This window comes from Pantherophis guttatus, chromosome 4, assembly GCF_059756535.1.
Source record: "Pantherophis guttatus breed Tessera chromosome 4, ASM5975653v1, whole genome shotgun sequence".
NCBI lineage: Eukaryota > Metazoa > Chordata > Lepidosauria > Squamata > Colubridae > Pantherophis > Pantherophis guttatus.
Genome location: NC_142066.1, coordinates 69,852,734 through 69,866,440, shown reverse-complemented (window position 1 = coordinate 69,866,440; position 13,707 = coordinate 69,852,734). Strand labels below are relative to the sequence as shown.

The 13,707-nt window shown below is 43.1% G+C and overlaps 1 protein-coding gene across 3 annotated transcripts in view; it reads left to right on the top strand.

Annotated features, from left to right (window-relative positions):
* CNTNAP2 (contactin associated protein 2) overlaps window positions 1-13,707 on the top strand; it is a 1,550,102-nt gene that overhangs the window by 1,433,301 nt on the left and 103,094 nt on the right. For all 3 annotated transcript variants that reach the window (XM_060691806.2, XM_034416464.3, XM_087892376.1), the window contains exon 17: window positions 8,406-8,624. In XM_060691806.2, the coding sequence (XP_060547789.1) occupies window positions 8,406-8,624 (219 nt within the window). The remainder of the gene's footprint in view (window positions 1-8,405; window positions 8,625-13,707) is intronic.

Below are 13,707 nucleotides of genomic sequence, written 5' to 3'. Positions count from 1 at the left end.
TCCAACCCTTTGGAAAGAACTGCCCCCGGAGATACGGAATATCCCTAATCTCCGTGCTTTCCGCCGTGCCCTCAAGACCCTGATGTTCCAACAGGCAGGGCTAAACATACGAACATGTGAATGATTTTTTAAATGTTATCTAATTCTGGGTTTTATTTAATTGACCAAACTAAGTAATAATTTTAATTAGCAATTTTATGATGTTTGTGTGTCTATATTTTTCTTGACTGTACACCGCCTTGAGTCCTACAGGAGAAAGGCGGTATAGAAATATAATAAATAAATAAATAAATAAATAAATAAATAAATAAATAAATAAATAAATAAATCTTTCTGGCACCTCATTGTCCGAGGAGGTCATGGTTTGCAGACCTCGTGAATTTGTCGGTGTCTCCTCCCTGGAGGATCCCATGCAGCGAGGATTGTCTCAGCCAAGGGGCGGTGTTACACCCAGAGCCCCAGTGGTTACAACTGACCGCCTAGTGATTGAGTGGAATGCTCTGCAGTGCGTCAATATCCCCGCAACTGCGATTAGGATAATACAGGCTTCTCAGCGGCCTTCTATGGACTGCATTTATTCAGCCACTTGGCGGGCCTTTTGTAATTAGTGTGATCTCAAGGGGTTCCTTGCTCTTCAAGCTTCTGTTGTGCAAGTTCTGATGTTCTTACAGGACGGTCTAGACAGACGGCTCTCACCCAATACTTTTCGGAGGCAGGTGGCAGCTATTTCGACAGTCCTGACTTATGGGTCTCTTCCTTCCTTATCACAGGATCTCTTGATACGTAAGTTCCTCCAGGGAGCCAGTAACTTATGCCCTCCGGTGTTGCATAGGTATCCCACTTAGAATCTTTCTCTAGTTCTGAACTCTTTTATGGGTGCCCCATATGAACTTTTGAGATCTGCCAGCCTAAGGTTCCTATCATGTAAAGTGGCTTCCTAGTGGTGATAACTTCCACAAGAAGAATTTCAGAAATTGCTGCACTGTCGATGAGAAGCAACTTGTGTGTGTTCCATGTGGATCACGTGGTCCTTAGACTGGACCCTACCTTTGTACCTAAAATTAACACTCCGTTTCAACGTTTGCAGGAACTTATTCTCCCAGGTTTCTGTCTTTGCCCTTCTCATCCGCGGGAACAGCGGTGGCACAAGTTAGGTGTCCGGAGGGCCCTCCAGATATATCTCAAGAGTTCGCCTCAAGATATTCGTCGGACGGAGTCTTTGTTTGTTTCCTTTCTCCCTGTTTTCTTAGGTGGCAGGGTATCTTCTTCGACCATCGGTCGTTGGCTCCGACAGACGATTGCCACAGCTTACGAACTTCACTCTTTGCTAGACCTGCTAACTTGACTGCACATTCGACACACAGTGCGGCGACGTCAACGGCTTGGGCTACACAGGCTTCGTTGCTGGAGATCTGCAGGGCGGCTACCTGGACTTCCCCTTCTCCCTTTATTCATCACTATAAGTTGGATAAGTTTGCCTCAGCGGAAGCTGCATTTGGGAGGAGAGTGTTACAGAGGGTACATGTGGAGGGGGAGTCCTCTGACCAGACTGGGCCCGCCCATACTTAGGGACACTGAACTTTGGTATGTCCCAGGCCTGGCTGCTGTCTCCACCCACAATGGAGAAGGGGCGTTGGTCCTACCTGAGACGCACCTTCTCATTGGGTGGAGATAGCAGCCAGCCCCACCCTTCGTCAGTCTGGTCTATGATGCTAACTTTCTTTTGCTCCCATACGCCAAGTCTGTTTTTACATCTTCGCCAAAAGCTGGAAGCCCCTAGCAACAAGGGTGGGATTTAGCTTAAATGACAGACTCAGTCCATCAATCTGAACCAATGAATACAACCAAGGCCTGGCTGCTGTCTCCACCCAACAAGAAGGTGCGTCTCAGGAAGGACCAACGCCCCATCTACAATAGTTAGATAGATGCCAGTGTTTAGGCCTGGGATGCATACTGGTGGTTTTCTACTTGTTTGCAAGTCTGAACATCTGTTAGCAATGCACAGATACAGCTCAGCACATTTGTTTATAAGCAGCAAGTCATTATTTAGTTTACTAATCCATGTTTCTGTCTGTCTCCACCCAAAAAAGAAAGAAAGAAAGAAACAGGAAAAATTGACACCTGGAGGCATGTTATTTTGAACACAGTGCATCTTAGAATGCCAAAAACAAATGAAGCCCAGTGTTTTAAAAACAAAACAAATAACAACAGTTAGTCAAATCAGTAAATGAGTTACTTCACAGGGGAGTTTCATATCCAAAAGATTAAAACAGAAAGAATATATCTTTAGCATGAAATGTTTTATAATAGATATTTGACGATGTTGTGCTTTTGTTTTTGTTTTACATCAAAAAGTAAAATGTAGAAGTTAATTGCCTTCTTGTACAAATACTTAGGATGCATGGTTTCCCCATAATTTTTAAATTATTGATTTTAGTTATTAATTATTAAAAATGTAACCTTATCTTGTGACCTTATTCAGGAGGGGGGTGCGGACCTGGCGGGTATTACGGAGACCTGGTTGGGCCAGGAAGGGGGAGCCACCCTTGTTGATATGTGCCCACCAGGTTTCCGTGCTTTCCATCAGCCAAGGTCACAGGGGAGGGGCGGAGGGGTAGCGGTTGTTATTAACAAAGGTCTTGGACCGAGGGAGGCCACTGCTCCTCAGACGGCTGGATGTGAGTCCCTCCTTGTGAAGTGGGGTCATAGGGTGCAGTTGGGCTTGCTAGTCACGTACCTGGCTCCCTGCCACGTGGCAACAGCCCTGCCTGAGCTGCTTGATGTTATAGCCGCGGTGGCAGTTGACACCCCCAGGCTTATGGTCATGGGGGATTTTAACCTGTCATCAGTCGGCAAGACGTCTGAGGTGGCTCGGGAGTTCATGGCTTCCATGACGGCTATGGACCTGACCCAGTTAATTTATGGCTCTACTCACATGGGGGGACACACACTGGACCTGGTTTTTGTCTCTGGACAGTGGTCGAGTGATCTAGAGATAGGGGATATAGCGATTGAACCCTTGTCATGGTCAGATCACTCCCTCCTTCGCCTGGACGTCCGAACCGCCACACCCCGCCGCAGGGAGGCGGAACCAACCAGGTGGTTCCGCCCCAGGCGCCTGATGGATCCTGAGAGATTCCAGATGGAGCTTGGGCCATTTCCTGAGGTTCTGGCACACGACTCGGCTGAGGACTTAGTGGCCGCCTGGGATAGGGCGGCTGCTGGAGCTTTAGACCGAGTCGTGCCTTTGCGGCCTCTGACCCGGCGCCGGTCTCACCTGGCTCCTTGGTATACTGAGGAGCTGAGGGAGATGAAGTGCCGGAAAAGACGCCTAGAGAGCAGTTGGAGGGGTAGTCGTTCTGAATCCGACCGAACACTGGTAAGATCTCATATTAAGAATTACCTAGTGGCGATAAGAGTAGAGAAGAGTAACTACTTTTCTGCTCTTATTGCGTCATCAGATAATCGCCCAGCCGCCCTGTTTAGGGTGACCCGCTCCCTGCTCCACCAAGGGGCGCGGGAAGATCCCTTGGAGGGTAGAGCTGAGGATTTTGTATAATATCTGTATGACAAAATCGCTCATATTCGGGAACAGCTGGACTCTGACTGGGTTGATCCAGGGGAGATGACAAGGGCAGGTCCTGAGAATATTATTTGGGAAGAGTTTGATCCTGTGACTCCCGAAAGCGTGGACAGGATACTGAACAGACTAAATGCGACCACATGTTTATTGGACACGTGTCCCTCCTGGTTGGTAATGGCCTCCCGCGAGGTGACACGAGGCTGGCTCCAGGAGATTATAAATGCTTCTTTGAGTGAGGGTGTCTTTCCTGCCGCCTTGAAAGAGGCGGTGGTGAGGCCCCTCCTCAAGAAGCCCTCCCTGGACCCAGCTGTGTTAGCAAATTATCGTCCTGTCTCCAACCTTCGCTTTGTTGCGAAGGTTGTTGAGAGTGTGGTTGCACGACAACTGCCTCAGTACCTGGATGAAGCAAATTATCTAGATCCGTTCCAGTCGGGCTTCAGGCCCGGGTACAGCACAGAGACAGCATTGGTCACATTGGTTGATGATCTCTGGACGGCTCGGGACAGGGGTTGCTCCTCTGTCCTGGTCCTATTAGACCCCTCAGCGGCTTTTGATACCATCGATCATGATATGCTGCACCGGTTGGAAGGGTTGGGGGTGGGGGGCACTGTTTTACAGTGGTTCTCCTCCTTTCTCTCTGACCGGTCGCAGTCTGTGTTGACAGGGGGGCAGAGGTCGACCCCGAGGCCCCTTATATGTGGGGTGCCACAAGGATCGGTCCTCTCGCCCCTTCTGTTCAACATTTATGTGAAGCCGCTGGGTGAGATCATCCGTGGTTTTGGGGTGAAGTACCATCAGTACGCTGATGACACCCAGCTGTACATCTCCACCCCAGACCACCCCAATGATGCCCTCAAGGTGATGTCCCGATGCCTGGAGGCCGTACGGATCTGGATGGGGAGGAACAGACTCAGGCTTAACCCATCCAAGACCGAGTGGCTGTGGTTTCCGTCGTCCCGATATAGTCAGTTGGTGCCATCTCTGACTATTGGGGGCGAGTCGTTGGCCCCCACAGATGGGGTTCGCAACTTGGGCGTCCTCCTAGACTCGCGGCTGTCTTTAGAACAACATATGACGGCCGTGGCCAGGAGGACTTTTTATCAGGTTCGCCTGATTCGCCAGTTGCGTCCCTTTCTGGATCGGGACTCGTTACGCACGGTCACTCACGCCCTTGTCACCTCACGCCTGGATTATTGTAATGCTCTCTACATGGGGCTCCCCTTGAGAAGCACCCAGAGGCTCCAACTGGTCCAGAATGCGGCCGCGCGGGTGGTGACGGGAGCAATGTGGCGCTCTCATGTGACCCCCCTCCTGCGCGAGCTGCACTGGCTCCCGGTGGTCTTCCGGGTGCGCTTCAAGGTTTTGGTTACTACCTTTAGAGCGCTCCATGGCTCAGGACCAGGGTACTTACCAGACCGCCTCCTGCCACCAGTAGCCTCTCACCGACTAGTTCGCTCCCATAGAGAGGGGCTCCTCAGGGTGCCGTCAGCCAAACAATGTCGACTGGCGGCCCCCAGGAGGAGAGCCTTCTCTGTGGGGGCACCTGCCATCTGGAACGAGCTCCCCCCGGAGATACGGAGGATCCAAGACCTACGCATCTTCCGCCGCGCCCTAAAAACGTTTTTATTCCAACAGGTTGGTCTGGCCTAACTCTCCCTTTTAAATTGGCCTTTAAATTGGGTTTAAATTGGGTTTTAAATCTCTTTTAGTTAAATTGGATGTTTTAATCTTTGAACCTAATCCTAAATTATTTAATATTTTTAATAGTTTTTAACTTTTGTATGTCTTTGTATTTATTTATGGCTGTTCACCGCCCTGAGTCCCTCGGGAGTAGGGCGGTATACAAATATGAAAAATAAATAAATAAATAATTTTTAAATTATTGATTTTAGTTATTAATTATTAAAAATGTAACTCATTTATCACGTAAAATCTCAAATGGTTATCATCAAGATTCCAAAATGAAACTGTGTTGAAACGTGTCACAGTTCGTGTGCTCTGATTTGTTAAAATGTGTTCATGGACTTATTTACTGATCTAGTGCAGGGGTCAGCAACCGGTGGCTCTGGAGCCACATGTGGCTCTTTCGGCCTTCTGCTGCTGCTCCCTGTCAACTGATCCAATCACTGGCTGGCCCCGCCCTTCCCCTCCCAGTCACTCCTCGCCTGGCCAGAGAAGGTAAGGACAATGGCAGGAGATGGAGACTTGCTCCATATTCCAGAGTGGGAGCGAAGCACCGCTGTACTTGCCTGTGTGCAGCAACAGCATTTTGCCTTTGTCACAGTACTTTTGCACTCAAGGCAGCCCTCACCTCCTGCCACTTCAGGCTCGGAGGTGTAAGCTGCTTCAGGCTCAGAGCTGTTGCCACTTCAATGGCCTGCCCGCTGTGCCTTGCGCAGCACAGTGAAATTTAGCATGCTTCACAATGGAGGAGATGGGGTCCCCTCCTCCTCCTGGAGCCCATTACTATGTGGAGCCACAATGCAACCCTGCCCCACTCTCCCTCTTGGCAAGGGAGAGAGAAACAGAGAGAGAAACACAGAGCGAAAGAGAAAAAGAGACAGAGAGACAGAGACAGAGACAGAGAAAGACAGAGAGAAAGAGAGAGAGAGAGAGAGGGAGGGAGAGAGGGAGAGAGAGAGAGGTGAACAACATACCCGAGGCCAGGTGTGGCGAGAGATGGCTGGGAGGGAAGGGATGAGGTGGGGTCGGGTGAGGCAAATAATCTAACAACCAGTTCTCTGCCCTAATGACTGGTTCGGTAGGCATGGCTGGGGTTCATGTGACTGGGTGGGAGTGAGTGACATCGAGGTGGCCATACCCACCCAGTCACACCAGTTGTTACATTATTGGCTCTTGGTGTTTTCTTTTCTGTGGGAAACGGGTCCAAATGGCTCTTTGAGTGTTTAAGGTTTCAGATCCCTGATCTAGTGCAAGAATGAATAATTTAGAGTATGCTTTGCAACCTTTGCAGACCCCCACACTACCCCAGTGCTCCCCAAAAAGTGAGATAAAACAATATTAATAGATTTTTATTCTGGAAAAATTTATATACAAAATAGTATGGGATTTAAAATCTGAAAGCTAAAGTTTATAATCAAAATGATCATTAAAATGTATTTTATATATTTTATATAATTGTAGACTTTGAAAATATGAAAAAAATATATTTTAAACTATAAAATAGTAGTATAGTAGTAAAATAATCTTTTCCAATTTGTGTCATAAAGAAAAAAAGATTTCCATAAATGAAACAATTAATATAGCTAGTTGTCTATTCTAAAAGGTCCCATCATAAAATAACTATTATCACTTTACTTAATTAATGTGTAAGAAGATTTCATACTATTAAAATCTTAATATATTTTAACTGTAAATTAAAGCAAACTAGATGCAACTGAGCATTGGTAAACATTCATATTCAAACTTACTGTACTGAGTTACAAAAATACTTTTAGGAAAAGGTGTAAGGGTAATCTGGATAATATTGCAGATTTCCATGTGGATAAAGTGGCTGTTTTATTTTTGATGTGGATTGGGCCTGTCTTGTAATGCTGTCTTTAGAATTTGTGTAACCTGAGGAAGTAGGTAGGATTCCCTATCAAGGGATGATCCATGCTTTCCTTTCTTCTTCAGATGGCATATTGTGTGTGGTTAAGAGATAGTAAATGCTTATTTAAGGGGGGATGATTAGTGGGACTGTAAAAGGTTGGCCAATATGTCCCTAGGTTCTGCCTCGGTTTACCGTTTCCAATAAGCAACCAAATCAGAAGATCATTTAAAACCAATTTACCTTACATTACATTACAAGAATCAAGTCATATGTGAGCATAGCCATAGAAAAGAGCATTGTATTCTGTGTAAAAGAAAAAACATCAAAATGAATATGGATAAAATACATTCTCAGTGTTTTCCAAGGTTTTGCTGGACTGTTTTCTTTGTTCATGAAGGCTTGAAAACAGATGAAAAGGAAACTCTTATCTACAATATATTGAATGCTTTCCTGCCTGTCCTGGTTTCTGAAAGAGGCTTTTCTTGAAGGTTACGGTTTATGGGAAATTATTAGCAATATAGGTGAAAAACAAATTTAAAATACAAAAAAGCCCATGTTAGTTAGCCAGTGCAACAGTACTACAAAACGCATGTTTCAAGTATTACAATGTCCATCCTGTGTGGCCTCATTTTGAGGTTGCTGTCTTGATTGCTAGGTCTAATTAAGCTTGGCTGAGTGGCTCAGTGGTAAGACGCTGAGCTTGTTGATCAGGAAGTTTGGTGCTTCGAATCCCTAGTATAGGTCTCCTGCATGAGAGGGGGTTGGATTAGATGACTTCCAAGGTCCCTTCCAACTCTGTTACTGTTACTGTTATAATTCAAGTGCTGGTTATCATCTCTGAGGCCCAATAAGACATAACCTGGTAGATAGCTGAAACCTTTTCAAATGTGAGTGCCTATATGGTCTGAACATACAGGAATGACCTGATGATGATTACTTCAAAAGTCTGTAAAGTATAGGCAAGAGAAGAAAGGCGTTCTCAGCAACAGCCCTACATTTGGATTCACTCCTCCTGGAATATCCTTAATCCTGATTAAGTTCTAACAATCATCCTGTTTAATAACTAAATGACTAAAGCCATTTTTATTACCTGAATTTATTGTTATATGGATATTGTGTTCAGAAGATTATCTTTTGTTGTACACATTCAAAATCTATGCTATAAATTCATTAAAATAAACATAATTGCAAGTAGAGATTTTTTTTTAAAAAATCACAAATTAGCAGAATCTGTATTAAATTTATATTTCTCTAACCTTCTCTCATCAGCTGCCACAGATGTATCTTTTTCATTTAATGTTGGAAATGGCCCAGTAGAAATTATTGTCAAGTCACCCCATCCGCTCATTGACGATCAGTGGCATCGAGTGATTGCAGAGCGCAATGTCAAAGAAGCCAGCCTGCAAGTAGATCAATTCCCTAGAGAGATCCGGAAGGCTCCCACGGAAGGTCACACTCGACTAGAACTCTATAGTCAGCTCTATGTTGGTAAGCAGAAACTATATGTTGAACTGAAAATGCAATACCTTTTCTTTATGCCTGTGGTCACTCCTGATCCTGGTCATACTATAAAGACTTCACATTTATTTACTTATTGAAAATATCTATCATCCAATAATTCCACAACTCCTAAATCTGTTCAAAATAGAACACTAATCCTAGACTTCAGCTTTCCTAGATAGAACGTTTAATAAACAAAACACAATAGATGAAAATACTATTTTTGCTCCATTCCCATCAGACAGGATTCAGGCAAGTTTGCCCCTGTAATCTTAGTATTTAAGCTGGTTGATGCGACAAAAGTTTCCTTCAAAATACATTTGGAGTTTTGAATACAGATACTAGCATTTTGGTTTTTTTACTTGAAAAATGTTGTGGTAGCTTGTGCAATTTAAGAAATATAAAAGGTGATCTAAAAATCAGTTACAATTAACAACTAGTCCTACTCTTATGCATTGTGTACCTCTAATCTATATGCCACCAAATAGCAGTATTTAAATGTATCTATCTCATGTTAGCCAAAACAAAGTACTTTATGGTATGGCTAGCATTTTGTTCTTTAATTAAAATATATTATTATAACTTTATTGTCATTGTACGTATATACACAGTATACCCATACAACAAAATTCACATAACACCCAAAGACCAGGCCCAATACACATAACAATCCCCAAACACCCCCCCCATCCACCACAAATTCCCCACCCCTGAACCACTCAAACATCCACACAACAGGCCAAGTAATACTTTTAGATAGATAGATAGATAGATAGATAGATAGATAGATAGATAGATAGATAGATATAGATATAGATATAGATATAGATATAGATATAGATATAGATATAGATATAGATATAGATATAGATATAGATATAGATATTTTCGTAGATTTTCACCGGTACAGGTATGCAAGTCTTGGCGTATTCGGGTTTTTTCCAGTGTAAGATTGAGAGTATCTTGGTGATGTTTCGACGAGGTCCCACTCGTCATCTTCAGGCTGGTTTCTTCGGCTTCATGTCTGTGCGAGCAAAGCGTGATCGGAGATGCCGTCTCTCTATAAATACTGGTGGGGAGGTGTGAAGTGCTGGCTCTGTTGCTGTAGGCAGATTGGTTGGCTGAGTTGTTACATCTTGATTAGTTGATGGAGTTGATGTTTGCAGATTAGTCAGCTGTTTCGTAACATCCTGTGTAGGTGAAGTCCTAGCTGTGTGCCCATTAGTCTTTTGTGTTTTAATGACCTGGGTAATGTGTTGTGTGGTAGCATCCTGAGCTCTATTGTTGTGACATCCTGAGTCCTGCGCTGCAACATCCTGGGTAGTTGGCTGTGTTGTGACATCCTGAGCTTTGATGTTGTAACATCCTGAGTTCTGTGATGTATTGTCTTGAGCAGATGGCTGTGATGCAACATCCCAGGTTTTGGTTTGGCTTCGAGTCTGAGGTCTTGTCATGTACTCATGGCATGTGTTAGTTTGCTTTGTGTGAGGATCGGGTGGGGGCGCAGCAGCTGGCGATGCCGCCGTGGTCCAGGCCCTGGATGGTGGTTGCATTTCGTCTATGGGATGAGATTGGGTTTGAGTCGACTTCCAGTGGCTCCACAAAACGCCGACGGAGCTCCTTTTAGGAGCTCCAGCCCCGTGACTCCGTATAGCCCCTAGAACAGCGAAAATCAGCTGTCTAGCGGCTTTAAAACTCTCCCCCAGAGAAAAGGGGGAGAGAAGAGCAGAAGGGTCTGGGTAGAGCTCCCCTAGACCCTCAGGCTTTTTTTTTTTAAGCCTGGGGTTTGCAGGGTGAGAGCTCGCTGAAAGCCCTTCAAAGCTCCGGAGCCGGGACGAGTCTGCTTAAAGCAAACCGAAGCGTCGCAACCACACCAGCAAAGCAACTAGAAGGATTATAAAGAATTTGGATTTAGGACTTTGGATGCTGGCAGAATTAATCCAGGAGACTAAAAATGCAAGTATTGTACGTTAACTCCGTTTTAAAAAAAAGATGGCGCCTTAGGGCATGAAACTTATAACTGAAAGTTCTTGTTAACATCAGTAACATTGTTAAAGCTATCGGGTAATTCAAGAAAAAAGATTTAAAGAGGAAGTGGAATGTGGTATTGATTTTAACTAACTTATATCCCTAATTTGCCTGGAAATAATTGGAGTTAATGACCTGATAGCCGAATTAATACAAACATAAAGAGACAATTGAAAAATGGCTGAAATTAAAGATGGATTATATGAGTCAGCAAACTTACAAATAGTGACTGTGAAGGACTTAAAAGACTTTTTAAAATCTTTTACTGCTGAGATAAGACAGATAATTAAAAGAACTATTCAAGATTTTAAATTGGGGAATAATAATGACTTGCTAGCTGGAAAAGAGGAAGAAAATCAGGACAATTTGCCTTTGGAGGACAAAAGAGACATTGTTGGGAAAATGGAGGTTATTATATCAAAAACACAGGTTCTGGAAGAGGCTTCCATTCAATTAACTGAGAAACAGCAAGAAGACTCTTTACTGCAGGTTGATAAATATTTTGACAAGTTTTGGCTCTACAGACAGAATCAATACATAAGGAACGAACTGATGGATTACAAATGCAGGAAGAGTCGAAATGGGGGCTTCAAATTAAAGGAAACAACCCCAAGAAGAGAACGAATTCCTAAGACATACCAATTACAATTTCAAACCCAAAATTTTTTGAAAATAAAAGCAGGGGGAGGAGCAGTGCTGAAGAAGAAAGTATTGTTGAAGAAGGACTGGAAAAAATATAGAAAGAAAGAAAGACTGGTCATATTTTGGAGATTGTCTCATGATGTTAAAAGATTTAATTAAAGTTGGATAACTTCTGAATTTTATGGTAGTTTTAAAGTATTGAAGTTTAAAGGAGGATAACTTAAAATTTAATGGATAACTTTTTGAAAGTTTTGAAACTTATATTTTGGAGAATGTTCTGCTAATGTATTAAGAGATTTTAAAATATTTAAAATAAGATTATGGTTTTTTGGTTTTTTTTTACAAAAGTGAAATGTGATAAGAGAATTTATAAAAGGAAGGTTGAAGTATAATTTATAAAAAGGGGAGTTAACAAGTGTGAGAGAGTTTTGAATTCTGTAATAGTTAGCATATTTTAGCTTATGTTTGTTAAATGCTATATCCTGTTTTTGCTCTGGGAAGTTGGGGGGGAATTGGGGAGGGGGGGTTGGGTGGGGATAAAATGATGTATGATAATTGATTGTGTAATGTTTGGTTGTTTGAATATAAAAATAAAAAACTTTTGTTTCCTAAAAAGAGATTGGGTTTGAGTCTGGTGAGGATGATTGGTGGTGGCGTCATGTGTTATCCTGGGTCTGATGTCAATGTTTGTGGCTGGGGCTCGTTTGTTGACTAGGGCTAGTTTCCAGATGTCTGGTAGCCAGGATGTATCATCACGTTTATTCACGTTATGGGGGTGTTCCTCTATTTCAATGGCTTCCATAATTATTCTGTTGTTGAACTGTTCAGTTTTGGAGATTAATTTGGTTCCTTCAAAATCAATTTCATGTCCTGTTGTTTTAAGGTGCTGGAAAAGGGAGGAAGTTTTTTCTTCTTTTCTGACTGCGTTTTTGTGTTCTGCGATGTGTGCATTTATTCTCCTATTGGTTTGTCCAATGTATATGGCGGGGCAGATTTTGCATGGTATTTCATACAGTCCTTGGTTTTCTAGCTGGATCTTATCTTTGGGGTTTCTTAAGATGTTGGCTATTTTTTGGTCAGGGCAGAAAGTTGTCCTGATACTGTGTTTGTGCAGAATTTTGCTGATTTTATCTGTGATAAAATGATGTAAGGGAGGAGGGCGATGCCGTTGTCCTGTTCTGTGTCTTGGTTCTTGGGGGATGTCTCCCTTTGGATTAGGTTGGTAATTGTGTTTCTTTGGAATCCGTTAGAGATTGATACATTTGTGAGAGTGTGTAATTCAGTTTTCAGGTGGTCTTTGTCGGCTAGGCATTTGGTTCTGGAAATGAGAGTCTTGGCTATGGAGTTGATCTGTGCAGGGTGGTGATGTGATTGGGTATTTAAGTAGCAGTTTGTGTGTGTTTTTTTCCGGTAGATGGTGTGTCCTAGGGAGCCATTGGGTTTTTTGTAGACTAGGACATCCAGAAAGGGGAGTTGGTTGTTAGCTTCTATTTCCATAGTAAATTGTATTTTGGGGTGTAGGTTGTTAAGATGTGTGAAGAAGTTGTCCAGTTTTTTCTTTCCGTGTGGCCAAATTATGAAAGTGTCATCTACATATCTGAGCCAGAGTTTTGGTGTATTCGGGTCTTTTCCTGTGTAAGATTGAGAGAATCTTGGCAGCATTTCGGCGAGGTCCCACTCATCATCTTCAGGCTGGTGTCTTCGGCTTCATGCTTGTGCGAGGAAAGTGTGATCGGAGCTGCTGTCTCTCTATAAATACTGGTGGGGAGGTGTGGGGTTGCTGTGAGCGGGTTGTTGCTGTGAGCGGGTTGGTTGCCTGTGTTGTTACATCTTGATTAGTTGATGGAGTTGATGTTTGCAGATTAGTCGGCTGTTTCGTAACATCCTGTGTGGGTGAGGTCCTAGCTGTGTACCCATTAGTCTTTTGTGTTTTCTCTGTTTTTAAACAGCATAACAAACAGCTATCATATGGCTTTATAATTTAGTTCATTTTTTATGTGATTCGTGTCACCAACACACGTCTGATTTCCAGCTAACTGTACCAAAGAAGTTTCCAAACCGGCAGAAAAGGGACTTAAGAAATGCATTTCTTTTTTAGTTAGAATGCAGGACAAATAATTGAATATCAGACGAAGGAAAACAGATAGTTCACTGAAAACACTAATTAGGAAACTAAAGCTTAAATCTTTTGGACACATAATTTGGAAGCAAATCATTGAAGAAGAACCAGATTCTTACAAAAATTGAAAGAAACTAAGAAAGACTCAAGACCATCCTGGTTAGGTACCACCAATGTTGACACAAGCATAAGCACACATGATTTCAAGAAGCAGTTATTAATAGAATTCTGGCAAACTGATGTCTATCAAGTCATGAAGGAAGTAGCCAAATAACAAACTAT